The sequence below is a fragment of the Corvus moneduloides genome, chromosome 9, assembly GCF_009650955.1.
Source record: "Corvus moneduloides isolate bCorMon1 chromosome 9, bCorMon1.pri, whole genome shotgun sequence".
NCBI classification, from domain to species: Eukaryota; Metazoa; Chordata; class Aves; order Passeriformes; family Corvidae; genus Corvus; species Corvus moneduloides.
The window spans coordinates 27,060,109-27,087,675 of record NC_045484.1 but is presented as its reverse complement, the minus strand read 5'-3'; the positions used below and the strand labels follow the sequence as shown (position 1 = coordinate 27,087,675).

General features: G+C 42.4%; 1 protein-coding gene across 2 annotated transcripts; it reads right to left on the bottom strand.

Moving 5' to 3' along the window:
• Positions 1-1,503: 1,503 nt before the first annotated feature.
• Positions 1,504-27,336, bottom strand: PODN (podocan). 2 transcript variants are annotated; one of them, XM_032117787.1, is made up of 11 exons: positions 26,078-27,336; positions 23,423-23,667; positions 21,769-21,862; positions 20,125-20,189; positions 15,853-15,962; positions 13,515-13,671; positions 11,996-12,111; positions 9,484-10,141; positions 7,008-7,156; positions 5,136-5,343; positions 1,504-4,033 (listed from the first exon to the last, which is right to left on the bottom strand). In XM_032117787.1, exons 1-10 carry the CDS (start codon positions 26,112-26,114, stop codon positions 5,169-5,171), a joined length of 1,806 nt encoding a protein of 601 aa, XP_031973678.1. In that variant the 5' UTR covers positions 26,115-27,336; the 3' UTR covers positions 1,504-4,033; positions 5,136-5,168. The 2 variants fall into 2 exon arrangements, with proteins under 2 accessions (XP_031973678.1, XP_031973680.1); XM_032117789.1 differs by having other exon boundaries at positions 27,054-27,336.
• Positions 27,337-27,567: the final 231 nt, after the last annotated feature.

Sequence of the window (27,567 nt, the reverse complement as noted above, 5' to 3'; positions counted from 1 at the left end):
GCTCCCAGGGACCCTGTCCCGCTGCCAGATCTGCAGTCGGTTCCTCAGGAGCTGTCACTGCTCCTCCAAGGGAGCCCTTGGCAGCCTCCCTCTGCCCCACCACATCCCTCTTAAAATTTCATCCATCGTTTTCCTTTGGAGGTTTTGGGTTTTTTTCATAGAATCATAGAATCGTTGGGTTGTAAGGGGACCTTGAAGATCATCTAGTTCCAATCCCCTGCCATGGGCAGGGACACCTTCCACTAGACCAAGTTGCTCCAAGCCACATCCCAACTCACCTTGAACACCTCCAAGTGCTCAAGCATGGGGCAGCCACAGCTTCTCTGGGCAACCTGTGCCAGGGCCTCACCACCCTCACAATAAAGAATTTTCCCCTAATATCTAATCTAAACCCACTGTCTTTCAATTTGAACCTGTTCCACCTTGTCCTGTCACTACATGCTCTTGTAAATAGTCTTGTCTTACCTTTACTAAAAAAAAAAAAAAAAATAAAATAAATTAGTTTTTAAATAATTTTTCCTCAGAAGAGTATCTACATAGTGCATAAAGCGCTTCTTTTTCAGTAAACAAAACATCAGACCCCGAACACCACAGCACGGCGTGTGAGCTCTCGAAGCAGGGCAGGACCCCCCTTACACACCACGAAGGTCCTCGGCTCCGCCCCTCATCCTCCCTCCCACATGGCCCGCCCCGAGCTCACCCTCCTGCCCGCTGCGGCTGGGGACATCGGGGTCATGGTGTTCTTTGCAGAGGGAATCACAGGGTATCTTCTTGGCATCGGGAAAGCCTCGGCCTTGTGCCGCCTCCCTCCCCACAGAGGCGCCGCCATGGCCGCGGCCGCTCCTCCCCTCACAGCCGGCGGGATGGCGCCCGCTGCGCTGCGGGACCTCCTTGCCCCTCGGGTCCGGTTGTGTGAGTGTGAAAGCAGAAGGGAACAGAGGGGAACAGGCTCCCCGCATCCCGTCTGACCCCCGGCCCCTCACAGCACCCCGGGGAGGCGAAGGGCATAACTCCATGTGGGGAGGTCAAACCTCTGGGGAAGATACAGCACTCGCAGGCCTTTCCCCCCAGAAATCCCCAAATAACAAGCCATGGGGTTATCTGGAGCGGGGCGGCGTGGGGCAGGAGGTGGGAATGGGCAGTGAGCAGGTGCTAGGTACCCCAGTCCTCGTGAGGGGATGGCCATGGGGTGAGGATCCTGAAGGAATGGGATGAGGGGCAGAACGGCTGCAGAATGGCCCATCCACATGGCAGACATAGATGGGCTATGTGCCCAATGCCTAGAATAAAAGCTCATTATCCACAGGCTATTTTTGGCACCTGATTAATTCTTTATAGCTCTCAAGCTGCATTTGTACTTCTGTTGCTGTGAAAAATCATAGCTCAGAAAAATCTCATTTCCCCCCGTTTTGTGTGGTATCCTCTGTAATGAGGAAACATGGCTTTTAAAAGAAAAACAGCAAATAAACCCAGAACTTAGTCTGCATACAGACCACACAGGAATACCAAGCATGTGCAAATGCATATTTAGGGATAAAATTGCCAACTAAACATTTTAGACTTCAAATTTTCACTATTCATACATCTATCTCAGCCTTAAAACACTTTCATTCTTCTCTTTCCCAAATCCAAGCAAATCACAGGAAGAAAGTTATAGGAAAGCAGTGTTTGTGTTGCCTCTTTGTGGCCTAAGAAAAGGCCAACTTGCCAACTCCCATTTTCACTAAAGGAAATAATAAAATTAGAGCCTGTTCCTGGGTCCTGCTCCACACAAGGTCTGGATTGGATTTTTGGATTATGGGTACCACCCACAGTCAAAAAAATATGTGGGCTTAATCCCACAGATTTCTGATTATTCCTCAACATCCCTCATGGTGTCTCTTACTCCTTTAAAAGAAAGAAATAGACTACCATTTTGGTCTGACAGTATTATGTCCAGTGTCATAGGTGCTGATGATATCAGGTAAGTGAGGAATCAGGCCTGTGGCTCTCCCTCACCAAACTCTTACAGAACAATCTTGGAGCATATGAGGCTTTTACTGGGTAAGAGTGGTAGTTGTTTCTTGGGGCTTTTTCCTGCTGGAAAACATTGTCCCATTGTCCCAAAGGAGAAATTCAGTGTGCAACTATTTTGAAATAAACTTGGATAAGGGTTTCCTAACTTTATCTGGTCTATACTATGTGCACCTTAAACTGTAGGTGGGTCTCCTTTGGCAAAGGCTGCCACTTGCTCAAGAAGCTTAACAGTGTCTGTATCATCCTAATATTTTTGATTCTACAGGTGCTACAATGAACCTTCACCCCTGCACTCACTGCATCAGACTCATAAGGCATTCAAAGAAGTCTGAGCCACCTGACTTTTCATGGAATTGTAGTCCAAGGGACAGAAGCTGAAACACAATAGAACAGTACTCCATAAAACTGGACAAATCTGCATATTCTCAGCTTGTTCAGGAGTTTAATAAATTGGTCTTTTTCACAAAAGACTGGTAAAACTTCCACTGGTGTTTGCTGGAGGTACCTAGTTGACTTGAGCTACATTCTGTAGACATTTTACATTAAAATCTATCCCAGCAGTCAGCTGGAAGGATATTTTACTGCTCAGCTGTATAGCTGATATTCAAAAATGTGTGGGTTTTGCAACTTTTAGGGCCAAGCTTTTACTTTTTCAGGAAGCAATCTTTTCTTCTATGATTAATGATTGTGTTGAATTGTCTAAGGTAGGAAACAACAGCTTGAAATTACTGTTATGTGCTGTGGGAGACCAAAGGGAGAGCGTGGAACTAGATCTCCAGCAGGAAAACAGCTGGTAAAAAATTAAGCCAACTGTGTTTCCAAGTAAATCCTGGAATGCAGTTTGCAAAACAACACATGTTCAGTCAGAAATCCTCAAAAGAAAAGACCATTTTTTCAAGCAGATTAGCTGCCTCAGATGAAGGACATTATAACCAGCTAAGAAACTTGTACCTCTGTAGGTCTTCTTTTCCTTGGTTTCTTCATTTTCTATGATTCCAATAGGAGCTGAGAGCACTCAACATCATAAAATAGGGGAGGCTTTAAGGGAGTACGACAGCAGGCACTGTCTCCAGACTTGAACTAAACGAGTTTCTTTTGACATTTAATAGTTTTCTCCTAAGACAGCCCACACTCACTAATCTCTTCTACATCATTAGCCTCACTCCTGACTCTCAGTGAGAATGAGATACACACTGTGGAAAATTCTACCACATACATTAAACTTCATCCTGTCACTCCATCCTCTGATCGCACCTTCAGAGATATTCACCCAACTGCCCCATGGGCAAACAACAGCAAGACAAAAAATTTACCAAAGCTCTGGAAGGCAGACATACAGGTTTTATATATATATATATATATATATATATTCACAAGAGCAATTGTTTTATCTTAAAACCTTTCTAAAACATACTGCATATACTGCAGGCTTTGGCAGTAGAGATAAAATATTATGGGATCCAGCCTTATTTTGTTTTTCTCATCCAAATATACACATTGTTATAACAGAGAAATAATTGCATCCAGAATTATTACTGCTGCTTGATGACCAAAATGCCTCATACACTGCTCTGCACATGAAACTACTGCAAATATCCATCTACCCTGGCCAACAACAGCTTCTTTTGGGTGGAGCAAAAGAAAAGTGGCATAAACATGGTTCACTTAAAATGCAGTGACAAAAATGGCATTTGAAGGCCTGTGTTCAAAACAGTCCCATATTGTTATTACAGATGGAAACAGTGAGGGAAGAGAAACAAAAGAAACAAAAGCCAGCTTTTGTGAGTTCCAGAGCAATCCCTTATGATCCTGGGTCTTGTATAAGATGATTTGGAAGCTTTGGAAAGGCATTCAGGGTCTCTCCCTGAATAAGGCACTGAAATACACTGTCTTCCATGAGCCTGGCCCAGTGCCACAACAGTTTCTGCGTAATTCATTGCACATTTTGCTAAGTGTTCTCTGTATATCTATAGAGATATATACACATAGACATATATGTATTTTTCCATATGTTTTCCTGCAAAACAGAAAAATAAAGTAAGTTACATAATGGAATACAGAATTCAGTGTAAGACCAACTTAGTACCTGTTGACATGTCACACGTGCCCCAAACTAAACCAGAGATGCACTGATTTTTAATATACCCCAAGTCTGTAGAGATAAATTATTTCTTGTTTAACAAAGTTTTCACATAGCCCAGCCAGGAGGGCTGATGTTTGACTTCCTGAGTACCTTCTGCCCTTTTCAAGCCCCATCATCTTTTAAGCCTTTTAGCACTACTCTTAGCAATTCCTTGTGTCATTCTCAGTGACAAAATGTTGATTAGGGACAAAACTATTTTTTCCCCACTCTCAAGAGTTTAGATCTCCGGAAGTAAAGAGCAGTCCTGAACCTCATCATCTTTGAACATAAGATGCTAAAGAGATGCAGTAAGTAGATTGCTATTCCTATGAAAAAAAAAAATATATTCTTCAAATATCATTATATATATTCTTCAAATATCATTCTCCCTGTATCTTTTCTTCTGCAGTTGAAAAGAGATTCAAGTAAAGAGGCTATTCTTTTAATAAGAAATACACTAAGTACAGCTATATCTTCCCACTCCAAGTGGTCAGTGATTTAAATACTGCTTGAGACAGAGTTTGTAATCTAATGACATATTTAACAAACACCAATGGGTCTAATCTTACTTTAATTTGTCTAATTTTTTATCTGTTTTCAGCTCACATGTCTTCTGCATCAGCAAGCCTCACAGTTTGTTGTTTTCCTTTTGATGGATATGCTTAAAAGTACCATGAAATACCTTTGCATTTTTTGTTATCAGAATTTCTAAACAAGGACCTGCATCTTTAACTCTCATGTCTCCTGTGGCTGTAAACAGAAGCCAGTAAGAACAGTCCATTGCCTCTGATAAAACAGATATATGCTGTTTCATTTTACAGAATATTGTATTTTCAACCCTTTTAGATTTGTGATTCCCCATCATGTTTTAATGGAAGTCTTTAAGTTCAGGGTTCAGACACTCACTTGTTATGCTTCAATCATGTGTGTAAACTGGAATTATTTACACAAGAGTCTGAGAACTGGGACCTTGATTTAACTCAACTACAGCTGTTACCTCTCACATGATGGGACTGTGTGAGTTCACATTTTATCTCAGTTCTTCTTCCTCTTCCTCTTCCTCATCTTCCATTTCCTCTTCTGAGTCATCCTTATTCTTTGAACTGTTGCTGAATTCAAGGTTCCCTTCAATATCCAGTACCTGTAAGTGCTTCAGGTTTTGGAAGGTACTTTCTTTCAGTGCTCCAACTGAAATCTTATTAAACCTGTAAACAAACAAAAAGGCACCCCTGTTAAAATAAACCCATTTTTATATGCAACACAGAAATGAGAAGACTAAGAGGAAACCATTCTGCAGCTACTCTACACTGACCGAAGTAACTCTAAGATTACACTGACTCACAAGAGCACTCTAGAAATGCTGACTCCTCTGGATGGGGGAAGAAATAAAATCATAATACTAGAATTCCTCCCCCACAAATTCTTTCTCTTGCTCTTCTGCTTTCTCCTTCCCAAAGAAGAAAGGCATCTGCTCCATAGTCCACATTTCAAAATGTAACTGATTTTTCATGACATTCTGTGTCATTCCTGGATAGTTTAACTCTTCACCTACAAAACTCAAAACAAAGTATCCCTTTATAAACAAAGCAGTAATTTTTCAGCTGCTATTTGGGTTTTCAGGAATAAAAGCAGTAATTTTTCAGCTGTTATTTGGGTTTTCAGGAATACTAATAAACTAATCTGCAGTTTAAGAACCTGTCACATATACTGGTCTGTTGCTCTTGAACATGCTTAAAATTGTATTCTGTGTAATATTTCCATATGTATATTATTGTTTAACAGCACTGCAGTGATTAATAGCCTCCCATTAAAAATACGACTGAGCTTGGGTGGAGTTGCCTTCTGAATATGTTAGCAAAACTGTTTTGCAAATTCCTTTTTTCTTTATATAGAAATGTAGAATGTGGTATGTGGTTTCTGGTTCACATCCAAGCATTCACTAAAATCTCATAAATGTGAGCAGCTGAATAGACAGACTGCTCTAATTTACACCAGACTTTGTAATTTTATTTGCTGGGTATAGAATCATGCATCCATAAAGGTATGCTCCAGAACTATTCAGAACTACAGGGCAGTTTAGTTGCATATAGACAAAATAAGACCATATTTAGTCTTGTGCAGCCTGGGCTTTTTGAACACATCCATTGGATCAGCTTAATCAATTATTCTGTAGGGATTCATAAATTACTTCTAATTAATATTTTCAATAGTATTCCATCAGATTAAAACTGAATATATTATGGGGACAGAATCACTTCTTGTGATATAAATCTCTGCTTAAATCAGTTGTTACTGTGAGTTTACATTACATGTAGAAAAAGGTCAGTATCTGTCATCTATAAAAACAAAGTCCTCATCCAACTGACAGAGTGGGAAAATACCCAGTAAAGCCCCTAGACTGAGTTAAGTAACCTTCACAGTTGTAACTTGTCACTTGTTTCTGACAAAACTATCAAGGGAATGCACACAACTCCAAGATTAATCACACACACCTCACTGGAGGGGGATTTTGTTAAAATCCAGGGCCAACAGACACAGGCAAAGCTGTACTTCTACAAGAGGACTGTCAACTTTTGGCTCACAGCTGAATATTGGAATATGACATCATGTTAAACATTAATTTCCCAGAATTAGTGGCATGCCAAACCCATTCTAATAAGCATAGAAAAGACAAGCTCTCTGAAAAGAACTTATTATGTGTATCCATGTCTTTTCTGAGCAGATGAATATAGTTTTATCACATATTACTATGAACCAAATATGCTTGTTCAGAAAGTAAGGATTTAAAATACTTTCTGAAAAGTAAGCAATTACAAAGTGGATGAAGCAGGAAAAAATCTTGTGTGTTGAAGTGGAAACTTGGCCTTACCTGAGGTAAATCCCCTTTATTTTGGGTGTGGATTCAAAAGCATTCTCTGAAACCGTTGTGATCTTGTTGTTCTGGAGATACAGATATTCCAGAGATTCTGGCAGGCCTAATGGGATAGATGTCAGCTGGTTGCCAGCCATATCTAGTGACTGCAAGAGAGACAACAAGGGGTCAAATAAATAACTCAATTTAAATATTAGAAACACTCCAGAAAGAGATTTAAGTTTGAAGTTATATTTGTTATAGAATAAACTAACTTCATCTACCTCTAATTTGCATCAAGGTAAGTGTGGCCAAGACAGTTCTACTCTCTTACACTCCTACTGAGCATCCTGATTTCACATGATACATCATGCTGGTTTGTTTCAGAGTTCCAACATTTCTTTATCTCTGTCCCCAGGCATTAGCCCATGTCTGCTTCAAGTAAATTAAAAACAGGCTGAGTTTCAGATATGCATCAGAATTCCTTGGAAGCTGCTACTGCAAACACTTTGCTGGCTAAGGTTGGTAATAGGTACGGTTACATCGAAAACCATCTGGAAATATTCTAACATAGAGACATATGAAGACAGCAGGAATAAAGGTCATGATCATTTCTGAGATTAATTTTATCCAAGAGAATGGATCAATAGAAATGTTTTGGTATCCTGTAGCATTTTCATAGCACCAACCTGACACTCACTAGTTACACACTACTCAAAGCTACACTTCTGCAAACAACTGTCCTAATTCCAGTGCTTTTATTCCTCACATAATGCCAGTCTGGAAAACAATTATCAATAGAATCATTGAATTGTTTAGGTTGGAAAAAAGCTTTAAGATCATTGACTCCAACTGTTAACCCAGTACTGCCAAGTCCATTATGTAAATGTCTCACTTTGCAGTTGCAGAGTCTCCAGTGATTTCCATGGAAACTGTGGACTGAAGCATTTACTAAGTATATGCATGATCAGGGTCTTTATGGGATGGTTATTTGCCAAATTCACTCCAGTGCACCAACTCAGAAACCAACTGCACAGTTAAGCACTTAATGATAAAAAGGATTCAGCTGGAAACAGCCAACAAGAAGTAACGTTGTTCCAAAGAAAACAAACAACCATAAATGCCCCATTAGTCCAGCAGAATTTTAAGTCTGTGCTATTATCTGAACCCTGTTTAATGGGAGTGAGGTTTGGTGTGGGGATGGCCAATGTTTGATTCAGCAACACCTTACTCTGGCTTGACACTGACTGCAAGGAAGTGACAGTAGAACAAAAGTTCCACAAAGTAATTGTGAATCAGGACCTTTGAGAAGAAAAGTTCTTCATTCCAGCCAACAACTCCAGCTGCCTAACAGGGCTCATGACCCATTTTTGTTTGAAAATAAAACAACCTACATTTTATTAAGGTACTGCAGAAAAACAGTCCCAGCAGTCCATAATTTTCAACAGCATCTTCCTTCCAGACTTTGCACATTAGATATATTTGCACATGCACACACACACACACACACACACACACACACAATCAGTGAGGCATCAAACAAAGGCAAAAGGTATTATTAAAGCCAGGGACCAAATCTGCAGCTGATGCAAACAGCTCGACAGACACTATTGCTGCATTGCTGATTGACATTAACTGAGCAACAAGCTATTGGTTTTTCCCAGACACAACAGAAAGGAACATTCATATAGATTAACATCAGGATTGTCTGAAAACACACTGGAGGCCAGTGTGACATATGCTCCATGTCCTTATCCCTGATCTGCTCTGAGATGTGCACACTTTGCCTGTGCAGTGACCTGACCATATGCACCCTCCATGGATGCCATATGACACAGGCAATACCTTTCACTGCAGGAAAGGGGCTGTTGCCTAAAAGGAAATGCAGACAAATCCTTCAGCCAGTGTAACAATTCTGAAAGATCATTTTGCTCAGCACAAATGTGATTGTTCCTGCCTGCCTTATGGTTTGTGTTTAACTTTCTCCAACAATTAAGCAAATGAGAAGACTGCTGATTGAATCCAGACCTCTGAGCTGCTCCCCAGGTGCCTTAGCCAGCTGAGCTGCTAAATCCTACAGCTTGGCTTGTCTGACTATAAGCTGATGTGGGGGCTTTGAGAATTAAGAGTGTTTTTGTTTATGCATTCCTTCCTCCTGCTGTCTCTATTCAGAGCTGATTTTAAATCTTTTGGGAGACAAGCTATTTGAAAAGCCTAATTTCAGTTTTAATGACAACATTCACTGATGTTTTTCTGAAAATATAGGACACTGTCAGGGTTCAGAAACAAAGCTGGACTGGCCAGCAGTGGAAGGTACCCACCTCTGGGACAACAGCACATCATTTCTACTCTAGAAACAGTGTGTAGCACTCACAATGCAACCCCAAAACATGAGGACCAAGCACATTTAGTATTGGTGCTACATAATTTGATTTAGGCAGACAGATGAGGACATCAGCATCACTAAAACAATTAGAGAAGGTGATGTTTCTACCTGGAGACTGCTGAGTTCTCTCCATGCTCTTGAATAAATTGAATTTACTTTCAGTTTATTGTTGCTCAAATACAGTTCCCGCAGTTTTGTCATTCCAGACAAAGTCCCTTTTGGGATAACGCTTATCTCATTCTCCTTCAGCTTCAGAACCTGCAAGTTCTTTGGAAAGCCAAAAGGCACCGTGTGCAGATTGTTTCCAGAAAGATCCAGGGACTTTAGTTGCCGCAGTTTACGGAAGGCCTCCCGATGGATCTGGGGACTTGTGAGTTTGTTGTAGCTCAGGTTCAGCTCTTCAAGGAAGTAAGTAGTAGCAAAGTCATTCCTGTTAATCTCTGAGATCTGATTATGAAGGATCATAAGTGTCTTCACTCGCCGGGGCAGCCCACTGGGGATCCTTTCCAGCATGTTATTGTACAGGTGGACAGTGTGCAGCTTCTTTAAGCCCTGGAAGGCTAAGGGGTGAATACCTCGGGCTTTTAATTTGTTATTGTGGAGCAGAAGGTACTCCAGATTCTTAATTTGGGTCAAGACATCTCTGTCAATCACCTTAATTGCATTCTTCTCCAGGTGGAGGAGGACGATGTTTCGAGGTAAACCACTTGGGATTTGTGAGAGGTTATTGCTGGACAAATCCAGATATTCAAGACTAGACAATTTCCTTGGGAAAGCAGGAAAGAAAACACTCTCCGTTTAGATTCTGCAAGGTGAAACAATAACCAGTTTCCTCTAAGATTTTACAACCTTTGCTTTAGAGCCTTTTTACCCAGCATGGCTTCCACTACTGACTGCCCTTTTCTGACTCATGATATGAATGATGTGGACACCAAAACAGGGAGCACCCATATTTTCATTAGGGATTAGGACGTGGCACTGCCCCTGCTCCTCAGCCACACTAGCAAGAGAACATGCCAGAGTCCACAGACACCCAAACTGCCACTGGGCTGAGGACTGAGATCACTTTTGCAGTCACAGATAGCAACATATGAGCAATTTCAGTGAACAAATACCACAAGGAAGATGCCATGGGAGCACCACCAGAACACAGAGTTCAGCTCTCGGTTTCACAGAAACAAAGCCTGAGCATGAGTAATTTCTGTCTTTCTGAAAGTATATACTGAAATTGAAAGGCAAGTCTGCTTTCTAGATGATGGAATGTTACTCTTATGAAAAGCAGAAATGCTAACTCAGTGTCCTAGGCTAAGGTAGTGAACTTCTCCTGACCCTCCAGTATTATGGAAGTGAGTCAGGGCTAGAGCTGCTTTGTGTAAGCTACTGAATCTGGATTCCATGGTCTCAGTTGAAGCTAAATTAAACCCTCAAACCAGCCACTTATACCAACTGGATGTGGATCAACGGCATTATATGCCAGGACTGAGGAACCCTGTATTCCCTTGTATTTCAAGTCAGTTTCTCAGTTCAAATGAGAGTTTTAATCTATTGACACTACATAACCCATCACAGATGACTAGAAAGTTTTCAGGAAACATGAGAACTAATGTGTTACAGACATTACTTACTGGTTACTACACTGCTATTCCAGCTATCCAGACATGCTCTGAATGAACAAATATAATCTTTAGGTAAAATACTTCATTGCTGCAAATTTGTAAGTCTTCCTAGGATGGGAATATCTTAACAAAAATTGTATGTCCAACATGACCTGGAGGTGGACTCAACACAAATATATTAAACTACTAAGGGAGGTTTCTCGGAATGAGAAATGGAAAAGGAAAGCACAGTTTGGTACATTTTTGTGTCTGGAGATCAGGAGAGTTTACAGAACTAAATTATGGGCAGGACCGATTGTGTGGTCTGGATCTTCAGGTAGAAAAAGGGCAGCATTCAGTGCAAGCAAAGAAAAAAATGTTAAATTTTTTAAGTGCTAAGTCCCAGGCTAAATCTAGGACAGCCAAAGGCTATTTCTGTTTCACCAGTTGATAGCAAAGCTTCTGCAGCCATCTGGCTCTTGAGCAGTACCATTGCATCCCTGCCTGCTCCAGCAACCACCTGCACGGGGGTACAGCTGGGCCAGGGGAATTCACAGCTGTGTGTCTGTGGCTGCTTTCAAGTCACCTTCAGAGAAACACACAAGTGGCTCCAGTGAAGATGAAGGTGTGGCTCTAATGCCAAGTGAAGTGCCCTAGAAACTGGAAAGTCCCAGGTAACCTCACTTTTGACTGTTTTGGAAGACCAGAGTGGCTTTCCATGTTGTTCTAGGTGGCTTTTCCCAGAAGACACTTAGTACCTGTGTGACTGGGTCTGTGGCAGGCAGGGAGTGGTGCAGTCTGATGTTCACTGTCCTGTGTTTTGTATGAAACTATTCTGCAACCACTCACCCAGACCTTTGCTTTTGAATGGCAGCATCTGCATCTCAGATTTAGCAGTGAAATGCATAACACCATCCAGCTTTTAATAACTTTACTTTTTACTGTGTCCTTTGTTCAGTAGATGTGTGACTGTACCAGAGGGGGCAGACAGACACAGAGGTACAAACTGCACATCTCAGTCTCACCAAAAAGTTTCGTTGTCCATTCCCTCATTAGACAAGTAGTTATTCTGCAAATACAGCTCCCGCAGACCAGCAAGTTCGCTGAAGGCTCCTTTGGGAATCTTCTCCAGCTTGTTGCTCTAGACTCACCAGAAGCACAAAGCACAGTATTTGGCATGAATAAATACAACATTTGGGTTCTGTTCAACTAACAGGCAATTAAACTTCTAAAGGACTAGACATAAAATATTTAGGGGGCATTATAATGTGATGGACAGACTGGATCACACAGACAAATCTGGCTAAATGTCTCAATTAACAGTAAAAGGAAAAAATCACATCTAAAGTACACCTGTCAGATACTTTTGGTCCACTACTGGCTGCCTCTCATTTCTCATTGTCCTGGATTTTTCCCAGTCAAAATATCAAGGTAAATGTTACTACTGACAGATGGTGCACTTGCATATAAAACACTCATTTCTCTGCTCGTCTCCTCTGCCCTTAACACAACTGGGGACAGCAGGGAAGGAGACGAGTTCAAAGTGTAATCCTCAAAGTGTGAAACCCCTTTGGGAGTCACACAAATAATAGGGAGATAATGATTACTGTAAGTGTAAAAAAATGCAGGGAACAAGTAAGTTCATACTTTGGAGAGAAATTCCAGCAATTTAAGGGACTGGACTGGTTGCATTTACTTTTCTTCAAGCTGGAGAAGTCTGTTCTCTAGAAGACTTTAACAAGAATTCTGGTGAAACCTTCAAGGGAAAAGAAAGCTGGGAGGCAGCACAGAGCTGCCTCAGTGCAGGGCTGATAACAGACTCCAGCCTCTGCACGTCCAAGGAGCTGTCAACACTCGGAGCTAGCAGACCCAGGACTCCCCACCGCTGTGGCTCTCCCATTGCTAAGGCTCAGATCTCCAGCACAGACATGATGAAGCATTTTTATCATCATCAGATGACATGTAATTAAAAATGCTGGAGAGTAGTTAATAGCACAACTCTGCTATTGCGCTGTTGCTGGAGGAGTTGTAGCAGTAGAGGATGCCTGATCCAAACCGAATTGCCAGTTCAGTAGCAAGCAGCAGACACTGATGCTGGGAAACAGTGTCTGTGTGAAACAAGTTAGTGAGCAAAGCCAGCACAGAGTGGCTGAGCAGCTATCAGGAGAAGTGGCATCAGTGGCAAACTTAACTGGGAGGTCATGGAAACATGGCCACGGAATGATGCACTCACTTCCTGTTCTAAGATGTATTAATATCGGTATGTGCAGGGAGGAGACCAACAATGCAACCACCCAGGAGTTTGTAATACATCCCCCTGCAAACACAGCAAGGCATTTCTGCCCCTTATGAGCATTCTGGTGATTTGCAAAAACCACTGTTGCTTATGGACAAAACGGAAGGACACTGGGACAGCTACTGTTGAGAATACAGCAGGCAAGACTTAAAGTGGGCCTGGGGGTGTTTCCAGGTGCACTGGGATGTCTTGACTGTGTGGTGTGAAACCCACACAAACACAGGATTACAAAACTTTGTTGTCATTACCTGTAAGTGTAATTTATATAGTGCTGGAGGGAGATTCTTTGGAACATACTTCAAGAAATTGCTGGACATGATGAGTATCTCCACATTATTCGAGCCGTTGAACATATTATCAGGTAACCCAGCATCTGAAAGTTTGTTGTTATGAAGATACACAGATCTGTTGGAAGGAAATAAAATATGAAGTTCAACAGATAGGGAGATCTGGAGTTTTTGTTTACTGAGAGAAATTAGTTTAAAACTTAATTTCAATCTTTTCTTCTTTCTTTGATATAATTATATTTGTTTTTAAAATGTGTCCTTTAACTTAGCAAGGGATACAGGTGCAAAACCAAACGGCTGGCCCCAATACTCTCTGAAAGTTAGGTTTATTCCAAATCCAAACCTGCATGTGAATGCAAATTTCACAAGTGGCCTTATCTTCTTAAAAGAAGAAACTGAGTGCAAGCTGGGACTGTGCAGTACTTAGAAACACAGAATGTCAGTGTGGTGGCCTCACTCAGAGGGTTGGAATTATCTCTGTTTAACAGATATGCCCCAATTTTAACTTCTTTTTGGAGCTGAGTCTGGCCTGCTTGGGCTTGCAAAACCAACCGGAAGGTCTCGTAAGAAAGGACCATTTCTTAACTCGCCGTTCTTCCTGCTCCCATGAAGGCTGGAAATACCCCAGGAAACAATTTGTCTCCTACTCCTAGAACTCAGAATAGGATACTAACAGAAAGACAACAGATTTACTCAGTCTGGAAGAGTTGGTTTTTAATGAGCCATTGCCCTTCTTACTTTCAATCTTTAATATTCACAAAAAGTTTCTCCAAACAGATTTTCAGAAATTGACTCATTCTTACACAGGTTTCAATTCTGTACAAAGCAATGTACCTTTATGAAGTTATTCCTGCTTTTCACTGGCTTAACTGCTAAATGAATTCGTAAGACTTCTTTGTAACTGAAGAAGTTACAGGTTTTTAGTGACTGATTACCTCTTCCTTTCCGGTGTTTACCCTAGGTGCAGCAGGCAGCTAAATTTGTAGAGAGGGGTTAAAACTGCAAAAGTATCAAAATGTGCTTTTTTAACTTGTTCTTGGATTCTCTACCCGTTGCAGAGGACTTGGCACCATCCTTCTGGAAGGAAGGAAAGGCTCAGTATGGAAATACAATTGTGTGATCACACACTCCAGGGAGTTCAGAGCTACACTGAAAGTATTGTTTACCCTGCGTGGTCAGCTGTACTTTTAACTCACAAATATTTGCCTTTCTGAAAAACTTACTCTCCAAATAATCAGTCTGAGATCATGAACTCTGCTGGGGGCAAACAAAACAACTGAAACAACTGCGTTAGGATTTTATATGAGTGATCTTGGAAATCAATAAATTCTTATTCTGATTAAAATCAGTGTTGGTATAGAAGAGAGTGAAAATCACTTCAGAAGAGTCAGTAATTTTAGTATGGAACCAAAACACAGCAGCATCTGCATCTTCAGATTAAGGAAGAAAACATGTATAAATCTAGCTTCTTTCATCATGAGATATTGCCAGAAATCTGTGAGTGACTCAGCCCTTTCAGCTTCCAAGAGCCAAGAGACTAAAGGCCCAGGAAGTGCAGAATAGCTCCAGCTCTCAATGAATTCAGTGGGAATGGAGAGTTCTTCAGTTCATTACAAGACCAGGCTGTAGGGGCTCAGCTGGGTCAGCTGTAATTAACTGCTTCCAAACCTGGCTGTGTAAATTACTCCCAACAGAGTTTGGGATGTCTTTGCAGGATCTGGATGGTGCAGTATTTGGATGCTGCAGATTACTCAAAACCTCTTTAGAAAAGCCCATACCTCACAGGAGGTGGTCTGTGTGCCTCTGAGTTTGACATGGATGTGCTGCTGTGGATCCAGATGAGAAAACCACAGCCTAAAACTAAGCAGAGACCTTTGGCATCAGACCTGGGGTTTGAACACTTCTGTAGGTGCTGAAGTGCTTACCTTTAATAGAATTGAGTTATACTGCACTGAGTACTGCACCCTCCACCTGATTTTATTTAAAAACTAATGGACTGTAATAAAACTAGAGATTTCTAAATAGCTAATCTCCATTTTGAGAAACTAAATCTGTTCTTTTCAATTCCTGATACACAAATAAAATAGGGACAATTTCATTTCATATTTGCAGAAGTGTCTGGCAGCTAGCAAAAGCCCTTGGAATGTGTTTGTTTGATCTTTCATGCTGATAATAACACATTCTTTCCAAAAACACAAGTGGGCAATAATATAGTTTACCTGGATAGTTTCTTATCACCCAACAACTGCATCCAAGCAGGGGCAGAACACCAGTATTGTTTTACTTCCCAGTTCCTTACCTCAAGTTTGGTTTCTGTCCAAATGTGAGCCCATATATCTTAGTGAGATAATTGGCTGCAAAATCTGCACTGATCAAGGTATTTGGTAGGAATTTCGGAGCCACTGTTAGCTGTAAAAGAAATATACAGGGGAAATGCAGCAAATGTTTTAAGCAAGTATTAGAGCAGCAGCAAAACACTTGCAAATTTATCTTCCCTGAACAGGCAAAGATAAATTAAACTGAATGTAGATTGCATGAACAAAAACAAATTGTCCTCACTCACTAATCTGTCCAGGAAGGAGACAGACTTTTGCTCTAAGATATGAAAATGTTTGTTTTGGTTGGAAGGGTCCTGTCTCTTTTTGGTGGAAGAAATCAAGAAATTGTTATTCAGAGAGCAAACACTTTGCTTACTATTGTTCCAAATTCCCCAGTCTGCTGTGCCAAAAAACTCCAACCCCCCTCACAGTGACCTACTGCTTATTCACTTGCGAAAATGTATTGTGGAGGGGAAGTGTCACTTCACACGTCTGCTCCACTGCATCCATTTCTGATGATCTCTGCAAGGGGGATTCAGGCTCCCAAAGAACAAGGATACTTCTGAGCCAAATGATGGAATACTGAATGGCACTTCAAAGCAAAGTGTACAGTGATACTTTGTTCAATAAACAAGTGATGTATGAGGAAATACAGAAAGGCCCTGTCTCCAAAATTTTATAGCTGACAACAGGTATAGGATTGAATGTGTTGCTCTTACTGCTATTTTTATTGGTGATTTTAAAAGCTAACCCTAAAAATGTCTGCATCTGAACAAATGGGTGGAGTGGAAAGTAATCATCAAAAAAAAGAGCTCAGTTTTAGAGAGCATCCAGGTAATACAATAGCCAGGTTCGCTGAGTGACTGTTAATAGCAAAGTCATTCACCTACAAACCAAGAATACAGGCTACAATCCAGGCTGGATGGAGGACAGTTTTCTGGGAAGCATAAATCCAGAAGCTTTAAGCATCAGGATAAAGCCCTTGGGAAACAAATTTTTAACACAATGCTGTAATAGATAATCCTTGAGTAGAGAAGACACTGAATTGCAGTTGGCAGGTGCAGCCACCCTGGTTACAGGTGTTCACTGCAGTAGTAATGAGACCACTCAGGGTTTTATGTGCACTCCAAAGGGCTCTGGAGAGAACATCTTTCCCAGGGAGGTAACTGAATTCTTTGTCGTCTTTGAGATCAGGATGGGAAACTGGGGCAATGGAAGAGAGCTGCCTTCTAGCCTGAAGTTCATGGAATCTGTAATCTTCCTCACAGCTCTGTTGTGGTGAAACAGAACCTAGTCCTTTCAGCCAACAAAGCACAGCAAAACTCACATGATGAGAAACCATATTTTTCAAACTTTTATTACTATAAAACTGCAGTTGGTTATGAATAATAGCGTAAAACCAAAAATATTTAAAATATGAACACTGTGTGAAAGGAGACACTTTATTGGAGAACTGCCTAAGCCTTAAAAAAAACTTAACCTAAGCCTTAAGCTATGTATTTATCCAAATAGTGCCTATACCCCTCTCTACTGGTATGTCAAGTGTGCATTGATGAACTCCATCCATGAACTTCCAATTTACTGGACTCATAAAACAGTCTTCTTAAAAAAAAAAACAAACAAAAAACCCCCCCATTATTTACTGTTCTTCATTTCCAGCTGTCCCAAAACCTCCATCCTTAGCCTGTCTCAAACATTTAATGGTCACAAACACAAAAAAGATCTTTCCCACAAATCACACTGCTATCAGTATTTCCAGGTGGTTTGTGAGCACTGGAATGAGGCATTCTGCATATTACTGCAGTTGTTCTTGGCTTTGGTGGTAATCTCTCACCTCCTGATCTGGGAGATATGATTTCAGGGAACTGGATAAAAGCACTCATCTCTGAGTAAGAAGATCCGACAATGCCTCAGAAAGAAATAAGTCTCTACCATGACACAATATTAACAATTCAGACACAGGAAACAAGACAATCATTTTGATACATGGTGGTACATTAAAGCTTTTTTCCAGTCAATTAGGTCATAACTTTTATACAAAACAAAGGACATGGCTCAGACATGTGAAATGAAAGACATCAGAACCACAAGAAAGAGGAAAGAGAGAAATTTAATCCAAAAGGAGTTTTCACTTGCTCAGGACTTTGCTGTGGCATTTCAGCACTTGGTCATGAGACTGATCTTCACTGGTTACCTGCTTGAAGGATTTCTGCTGGATTGTTTTAAGTGTTAGCAAAAATCAAGTTGACTTGAATAGCTTTGTCTAATTTATTGCCTAACAAGAAGCAATCTGCATTTCTCCAGCTGCAATTCTCTTTCAACTTTATTTCTGCACCTTCCTTTCTATGTGGCAGAGAGTGTTTCTCCACTGTTAACTAATGAATTCAGAAGGTTAATAGAAAAAGTCATTACCAGCTTTGAAACCATTTTTCTTGCTTGGATGAAGCTTTGATAAAAACAGAAGTACTGGACTGGGGTGAATCCCATATCACTTTCAGGATATGGGAAAATGCAAACCTTCTGCCACCAAAATCATCTGCTTATATTAAATAATAATGACAGCTCAGGATCTGGTCTATAGTTTGGTGGAACAATTTCTTTCATTAACAAGGTTTACTGTGCACTCTTTATGAGAGATACAAAACATGAGAATGGGGGTGAAAAATTAAAAAGGAAACTACAGCATCTGCTCTTTACTTGAAGTACTTGTTACTCACAGGCCACAGAAGGCTTTTAGTCTGTTACATTTCTTTTCTCTGATCAACTATGCCAGTTTAATGAAAGATGATTTAGCTACATCTGATGGGATCACAATGGAAGATAAAGCAGCATTAAGATAATCCATAAAACAAGGAGCAAACTACCAGCAAATCCCTGCTCTCCTCCAGATACCACAGTAACTTGATCCACAATGTTTCCTGCTGCAGAGAAGATGCAGTTTGAAGCCAATCTGGTTTGTCCTGGCTTGTGATTTATAAAGAAATGTGTTATTTTTGCGGGTCTACAATCTCTCACTCTAACTACTTCTGACATTCGCTGATGTTTGCAATTTCTTTTGGGATTCTTTTCTCTCTGCAGCAAAGCCAGAAAAACCAAACACTTTGTTTTGTTACACAGGGAAAATCAGAGTGCAAGGTTCTGGAATATTAGTCACAGTCTGGCTTGTTCCTTTTTATGGAGTTATTAACTGCCAAGATTGTTACATGGAAATGGTGCTTGAAAGAGAGAAAAGAACACAATGTTACTGTACTAAGGAATGGGTTCTATTCTCAATCACTCCATACAGAAATGTATGGAGTGATTCTGGATGTGTCTTGGCCTGACTGAAACCTGAATGTGGCCACATGTATTTAATCAGAAAATCAAATGGTCCCAGATTTTAAGAGGATAATAAAATATATATACAGACATTCAGAGAGAGAGAAGGTGGGATGGAAGGGCAGGATTTTTATAGACAAAGAAGTTCTCTCAGATGTTTTAACTTATGTTTTTCTGTGGATCCCAGTTTCTTTTGTAGCAAATATTTGTGGACAATCACTGGGGATAAAGAAAGCCATAATGGGAACCACCCAGATGCAAGGGTATATGAGAAGCTATTTCATTTCCTAGCCTTGGCAGGAAAGATGTGCTTCTGTTAAGACATCCAACCTAGGTCATTAATAGGAAAGCATCTGGGATCTTCTCCATCATAAGAAGAAATTCAGCTCCTAACCACTGCAGCAGCTAAAAGAATAAATTAATGACTGGCACAGTGTCACTGTGTGTGGGTATCCTCCCCATATCAAACCTAATAAGAATGGGAGTCAGGGAAAACTGGATAGCTTTTTACAGATCTTGATGGCTCAAACAAAGGCACTAGGATGTGTTTGTTCACAAATTTTTCAACCAGCCTCATCTGATAAGGCAGCATTTCACATCATTACCCTACATACAGGCAGGAGCCAAATCTGCATGCAGCTGATCCAAAGCCTGCTGAAGACAGTGGTAATTTATACATGCAGGGGCTGTATCCCCCTACACGAGGGAAACCTTTCACCAGGTGCACAAATAAACAAGTGTTCAAAATATACCTGCATGTGCAGCCTCTAAACTTTTCACATATACTGTTTTGACCTTAGATGAACCTGCATTAGAATATCACTTTAGCAGTTTTACTTAAGTAGAACATATATTTTGAAAGAATTGACATCTTGCTCATTTAATTTTCAGAACGCAACTAGAAAAGAACTCTAAAAGGCTTCAGAGCTTCTTACCTTATTGTTTGCCAGGTACAGGTAATTCAGGTTCTCCAGATGCTCAAACGCTTCCTCTGGCAACCCTTAAGAATAGGAATAACTAATCAGTGACATCAGCACCTTACTGCCATTCTGAGTGAAAATATCAGAGGACAGCTTTCCCTCTCAGTATCTTTCATGTGAGATTGAAATACTTTTTAATGCCACTGAAACAATCTGATTCAAACCTATTGTTGTCTCTTTTTATTTAATTGGAAAAAACCCCAAACCCACAAACCAAATCAAACAGTACAAACTTGTTAAGAGCAATGGATAACTATTTAAAATCCTGATCACACAAGGCTTTGTGGCCAAGCCCACTGGCAGGGGTCAGGTACATAGCTGTGCAGATCTGCCCTATGGCTGATTATCAGTGCTTGCAGCAACCACACTATCTGAGAACCTTCTCCTGTAATTTGCTTATGATTCTGCAAATCTTTTTTCTTGCAAGGACATAATCTGAGGCTCCTTAATGATCAGATCAACCCAATGCATGACTATATTGCCAAAGTTACCCCAGTATCTGCATGTCACAACCCTTCTCTCGCTCCGCTCCCCCACAATACAGATATCCAAACAGTAACCAGCTCAGAGAGCTGATCCAGCTCAGGGCTTATCGTCCCCAATAATTATTAATTTTCATCTGAGTCATCCCACATCCAGCTGATCACACATGCACAACTGCTGTCACAATGGAAAGCCTGCAAGTAACACTTTCACCTGGCACTTAGATAACCATGAGTCAAAGGTGAAGCTATTTCCCATGTCAAAACGTGTTGGAAACTCAGGGCTGCACTGGGGCTTGTGAAAGAAACATGAAGGCCCAGAAGTCATAATGTCAAAGGCTGGATATATTAAGCACAGCTTTCCCTGTGCTGTGTAAGAGTGCTGTGCCTTGAAGCCCATGTATAATATGCCCACAATTTCATAAAGTTTTCTCTCTAACATTGCAATAAGGATAAAAAGAGCATTCAGATCAACTGGCTGACACATAAATTATTAATAATTACTTCTTTTGCATCCCATATCCTCCTCTCTTACTGTTTACTCCAATTTCTCTGTTTCTTTTGCTTTCCTCGCTAACTCCTTGTCAAGTTTCTCTAATAAGCATAAGACTGAGCCAGCAAAACTTGCCTACAAAAATCAAAATGGTTTGAGAAGGGTAGAAATGTCCTTATTTGCAATATGTATATAAATTCATACCAAATTTGACAAGGACAAAACTGGACCAAACTACCCTGACTGACTAGACTGAACTAAACAAGGTCATTCAGGAGGAAATCATTCAGCATGTGGATGTTTCTGGTTCTCAAGTGCATTGCATGGAAGTGCCTGTGGGACCAGAGGGAGTTTCCTGGATGAGAAGATCTCACACCACAGTACACGAGCTGCTGCCAGGTCTCCTCCACTGGTTCAGCAGGGCTGCATTCTTCTACACTGAGTATTATGTTTCAGATGATAAAGTGTCTCCAAGATCTGTGTGACGGCCAGAGGAGTGAGGCTCACAGCAAACCACTCCAACCAAGGCAATCCATCACTCTGGCTTTCCTTATCAGCTGTCACTGGCCTCATTGCACAAGCTGGTGTTCTGGAGGCACAGGCTCTGTCCACCCCGTGGCTCACCTTTTGAAGTCAGCCTGTTGTTTTGCAAATTGAGAGTTTCCAGTCTATAAAGACGAGCAAGCTCTTCTGGAAAGATTTCTTCTATCTGATTATTCTGAGAAAATGGAGAGTATTAATCATCAGCAAAGTAATCCAAGAAGGATCCCAGTAAAACCAGACTGTGAACTTAAATAAAATCTGGAAGTGAACCCACCATGTCAAATCCTTGTCAAGACTTCTCTCAGTAATGATCCAAACTCAGATCTCAAACCGAAAACATCCAAACCCAGCAGCATTTGAAAGACTGACTCCTGCTCATCTCCAGGATGCACCAAAGAGTGTGATTATGCCTGGCAAGGCCCACAATCCATCTGCCACAGCCAAACCTTGTAGCTGCAGCAAGGCATTTGCTACAAGGTTGGCATGGTGGATTTCCAAGTTTATGGCTTCTGTTATTCATGGGTTGTTTTAAAAGCCACTTGTTATGGATAGGAAGCATTAAACTGGGTTCACTTTCACTGGCTGTGCTGTCAGGGGTGACTGCCATCAGATTTTCATTAACATGCTGACTAACATTCTGACCATTAATGAGTGGTTCTAGTTTTAGCATCCAGGGGACCAGTCAAGGACCCACTGTGCTGGAAGCCAGGCCAGTGCACAGAAGGTGGCAGCTGCAGCTCCAAAAAACTTCTTTTCTTTTGGCAGCAGAGGCAGGAGCCATGGCTAGCACACGCCTGGGACAGATCTGCTGAGGAAGGTGCCAGCTTCCATTACAGTTTTTCTAAATGAAAAGCTCTAAACAAAATCTGCGTTTCATCCATTGAACAGAATTGACAGATGGGAGCAATAAAGCAAAAGCAGTTGGTGAAGGGCCAGGCATTGGAAACCGGAACTACTGCCACTGCTCCAAGGAGGCACGGCCACAGGACTGCTATGCTCTAGCCCTTCTGGTTAGAAGCACTGCCCTTTCCCTGTCAGAGCACTGGCAGGGAAAGGACACCTGCCCAAATGCTGGTCACAGGGATCAATTAACTAACAGCAGAGCATGGAAACATGCTGACAGTCTAGGACCTCCCAATTCTTCTTCCTGAAGCTCATATCTCACATCTTACTTGTCCTTTTCATGAGAAAACATGAGGTGTGTGGAGCGGGACCATTGCATGACATCAGTGTCTTGGCCACAGGCAGCCCAGCACCAGGCAGTGCCACTTCGGGTGATGGGTGGCAATGGCCAGCTCATTCCTGCTCCTTGCTGAGTCCATGTGCTGCAGGGAGAGGTGGGACACTGGGGGACACGGGTTGGCCTGCCTCTGGCCTGGCTCTCTGTGTCTGAACTAACATGCCGTGCTGCCCAAAAAGTTCTCTGCCATTTATCGTCTTCTTCAAAGACATCTCAAAATGAAAGGCCTCCACCAGAAATATGTGTTGGCCAAAGGAGAAACAAGAAATTGTTGGTTTGGACAAAAATTCTTCTCATGGAGCTGTGAGAGCCTGTGGAGCTCTTTTTCCCCTCCCTGGATCTGAGGGGAGAGGATGCTGATAACCATGCGCATTCGTCGAGCTCAGGAGCCAGGCCTGCTGCACCTGCTGCTCCCGCCGGGAGCCAAGGAGGGGCTGAGGGAAAGCACGGGGTTCAGGGGAGGGATGAGGGCACGGGGCCGAGGGATGCCCTTACCTGCAGGGAGAGGTGGTTGGTCAGCTCGGGCAGCAGCAGCGGGAACTCCTTGAGGTCGATGCCGCCGCAGTCCACGACGCCCTCCTGGGTGCAGCCGCAGTCGCGGGGGCAGGCGGGGCCCGCCCCGGGCCGCCGCCGCTCCGGGCCGCCCTCGGCGAAGTCGCTGTCGGCGGCGCAGCCCAGCGCCAGCAGCGCCGGGAGCCCCAGCAGCGCCAGCAGCGCCCGGCCGCCGGCGGGCATCGCCCCTGCGAGCCGGACAGCGGGTCAGCGCCGCGGGCCAGCGCCCCGGGCCAGCGCCGCGGGGGCAGCACTGGCGCGGCCCCGCAACCCCGGCCCGGCCGGGGCCAGCCCCGCCGCCGCCTCCCGCTCTCCCGGGGCGCTTTCGCGTCCCCTCAAGGCGCTTGGCGCTGCGCAGCCAGTGGGCCCCGGGTACAGCCGGCGGCCCGGCAGCATCCCCCGCACCGACCCCGACTCCCCAGGTTATTTATTGCTTTTTTCATATTGAGAAACGCCAGATGATCCCGCAGATACAGGGAAGAGGTTATGCAATGTTAGTTCAATGTGGCTGTCGGTCGTACCGTTCCTCACGGGTTTGCATAGGAAGAAATTCGTCTCGTTATTTACGCATAGAGGCTGGAGAAGGTGACTCAGAGGGGCTGCTACACGTGCAATAACAAAACCTCGCGCCTACTGAAAACAGAATGGGCTTCCTATGGATTTTGGACAGTGCTGATCTGAACCTAAAACACTTGGCCAATGTTCAGCTTTTATCTTTCTGGCCGCAGGTTAAAATAATCCAAACAGAAGCTGAGTATCTACTGGAGCAGCCAGCTGGCCCTAACCCAGCCCCCTCGGTCCCACTTTCTGCCCTTCTCAGATTTCATACATAAAGGTTTGCAGTCAGGGTTGGTTATGACTTCTTATTTATCCTCTCAGCTATTCTTCACAGAAGGATTTGACAGTGATGAGAAACACTTAGGCTGATCTTTTAAGGTGAAAAGGCACGATGGATTCATGACCTTATGAAATAAGTACTCTCTTCACCTCTGCTAGCCCAGATTCCTTCTTCGCATCAGAAACAAGAACCTCACAGAGCCAGACTGGCAGCTGTCAGAACTGCATGTCTATATTTACATCTGCCCACAGCTCCTTGCGGCTTTGCACCAGGAGCTCTCACAGAGAGCTTGGGTGCTTGGGAAGCATTGGAGAGATCCTGCTCTCAGTCACAGTCATGAAAGTCTTAAATAATTTTTTTAAACACTGACTTATACTTGAAGAAATGGGAGCAGGTGGGACTACAGGGCAGAGCATCCCAAAACATGGATGCTGGTGTTGCTTTAGTCCTGGTCTTTGCTTCAAACATGCTGGGTTGATGATTTTAAGTATTTATCATTATGTGCTTGATCCCTCTTCCCCCTGCTCCACTATTTTACAGCTTTCATATCTGTAATAGCTGAATATAATGAAATTCATCTCTTTTATAAAACATTCCTTGTATGGCAGCTAGATATTAATACTGAGACCAAAATTGGCCATATGGAGTATGCCAACAGAGGATTAGTAAAATCCTTAGTATTTGGTGACCTAATCTCAGAAAATATTTCAGAAATTTTAGGGCAAATCATCTCAGAAAGTACTTCAGATCTCTAAGAAAGTATTTTTCCTCTATAACATCTCACCCTTATAGATACTTGCAAAAGAAACTATAGACAAAAAAACCTTGTATATACAGGTCTCAGTCAGCTCTGCTGTAACACTACCAGCGCTGTTCCCAGAGCACAGTTACATCGTGGTTGGTCTTGGGCTCTACAGATTTGCAACATGCTGACTTTTCCACATCTATTGGTGAAAAGATGTTAAAAAATTAACATGAAATATTCTATCTATTGCCAGTAAGTGTTTGAGAAAATCTCACCCCCTTATCAATATGCATGTGTCTGCTACAATGCCTTTGGAGGGAATGCTGCTCTAGCACAGTGAGACACTTTGGATACAGGAACATCTGTGTACATCTGGAGTGCAGGCAGTAAAACCAGGCATGATTGTGATTTTCTTTTAGTTCAAAGAAAGGCTGAAGTAACTCACTCCCTTTCAACTCATTCCCATGGGCCTGATTCACAGCCTTACTAAGAAAGCTTCTAAAGGAGTAGCTCAAAACCCACTAGAAAGAGTCAGTCCTGTTCCCTTGATATAGGAGGGCTTTGGATCAGGACCTGCTACCCAAAGACTGAAGTGACACTGAAACCAGCTCAGGGGCGTCTGTGGCTGTATCTTTCTGGGTCCAGACACAACTGATACCTGCACTTTGATGCCTCACAACACGAGAGTGCTACAAAAGGCACAGTCTCAAGAGGTAAACTGAAGTTTCAGGAGTTACTGAATGCTTCTCAGTGATTACAGTTCCCCCAATAAACAACAGAATCACTTTCAAAATATCTAATCTCTGTTACCTATTATTCTCCAAACACATTCTCACAGGACACACATACACAGAGATGAGAAAAACATTCACTGAAAGAGAGGATTCTCCTCCAAAATCCACAGGTTAACTGAGTTTGTTACACTGAGTACCCTTGCTAAAAGCTGCAGCTGACAGGCAGGCTGCTGCAGCAGGTTGTCTGACAAGCCAGCTTTAAAAAAAATAGAAAAACTCACCTTTGCTGTCAGAAATCAGATGAATGGAGAAGAACATTTCTCTTGCCCCCACAGGCTCTCAGCTCATGCCATGTCAGTAACATGCACTGAGCTCAGAGCAAGTCTCCCCTTTCCAAGCCAGATCCTTTCCAGATGTGAGCAGCAGAATTGGAGAGAGCAACAGGCAACCCTCTACCAGTGAGAGCTTCCTGCACTTCCCAGCGAAATCAGAGAGGAATTTTCCAAAGTCACCATATGGGAAAATGTGAGTAGGAAAGAGGAAGCAGCTACAGCCTGAATATAAAGACTTGGGAAATAAACAATCTCCCATTACTTTTGTCAACGCAGTTTGCAAGATCCATGAGCGAAGCCAAAAGCCAGCATGCAGGAATTGGCAGAAGAGAAGCAGAGACAGTGTGCATGCTTTTGCATTTCATTGCAGGACACTGGAGCTGCACCGTTACTGCACCTTTGAGTTTAGCTGCATTCAACCCAAATCATTCCCAGGTGGGAATGTCCTCCCATTCTCTGGGGGTCTGGTTCAAATTAGCTAGGAGGAGATAGATCAGCAGTTTTTCCTGCATTTTATCTCCCTCCCCTTTAACTCTCCCTCCTTTTCAACACATCAACTGATCTTCGGGGACCAGGGATCCATAGGCTGAAGCTACAAATGTCTTAGAGGCAAAGTCCCCAAATATGCTGTAACACCCCATCCATTCAATCTCTTTTCTATCTTCTATATCTCACATTAACAGCACCAACATCAGAACCTTCCACCACATGCGCACACACACACACACACAGAGAGACATTCAGCCCAGAAACCTCACATTTCTTATTTGGTGAAAAGAACAGGAACATACAGTTGATAACAGTATGCTCCAAGTGCAGCAATACTACCAAGAAAGCAACATAGCTTTTTGTCCCTGACAGCCCTTACTATATTAAATATAAAGCCACCTGTTTTGTGAGTACCCCGCAGTGCTTCATACAGTACCTCCACAAAACCTGCAGAAGATCTGTCCTCACCAACAACACGACCTTCTTGCTGGATTCCAAAGAAGGGACACTGATTCTTTCCTCTCCACTCCAGCTGAACGAAAGTCTAAAGCAATTAAGTTATTTCCTCCCTCTCTTCATCCAGGCTTATATCAACTGGAACTGATCCCCCTGTGTGCCACGTGGAAGTTTCAAAAGTTTGAGTGGGAAGTGTTTTTTTTACTGAAACAAAAATAAAAACAAAACAAAGCTGGCTGCTTTTTCCTAGTGACTCAGAGATCCAGGACACATTTGCCTGCTACCCTTTCTGTATAGTCCATACAACAAAATGTGCACAATTTTTTCAGGGAGGAGGAGTAGGGGGATTACCTCACTCAGTACTGATGCCAGAGCAGCCCACAAGGGAGAGGAAGTGACCAGCATTCACCTTTCCCCAAAAGCGCATTTTTACCTGTGTTTTTTCTGTAGAAGTATAGTAATTAGCTGTCAGGTAGCATCTAGAGGAAGTACAG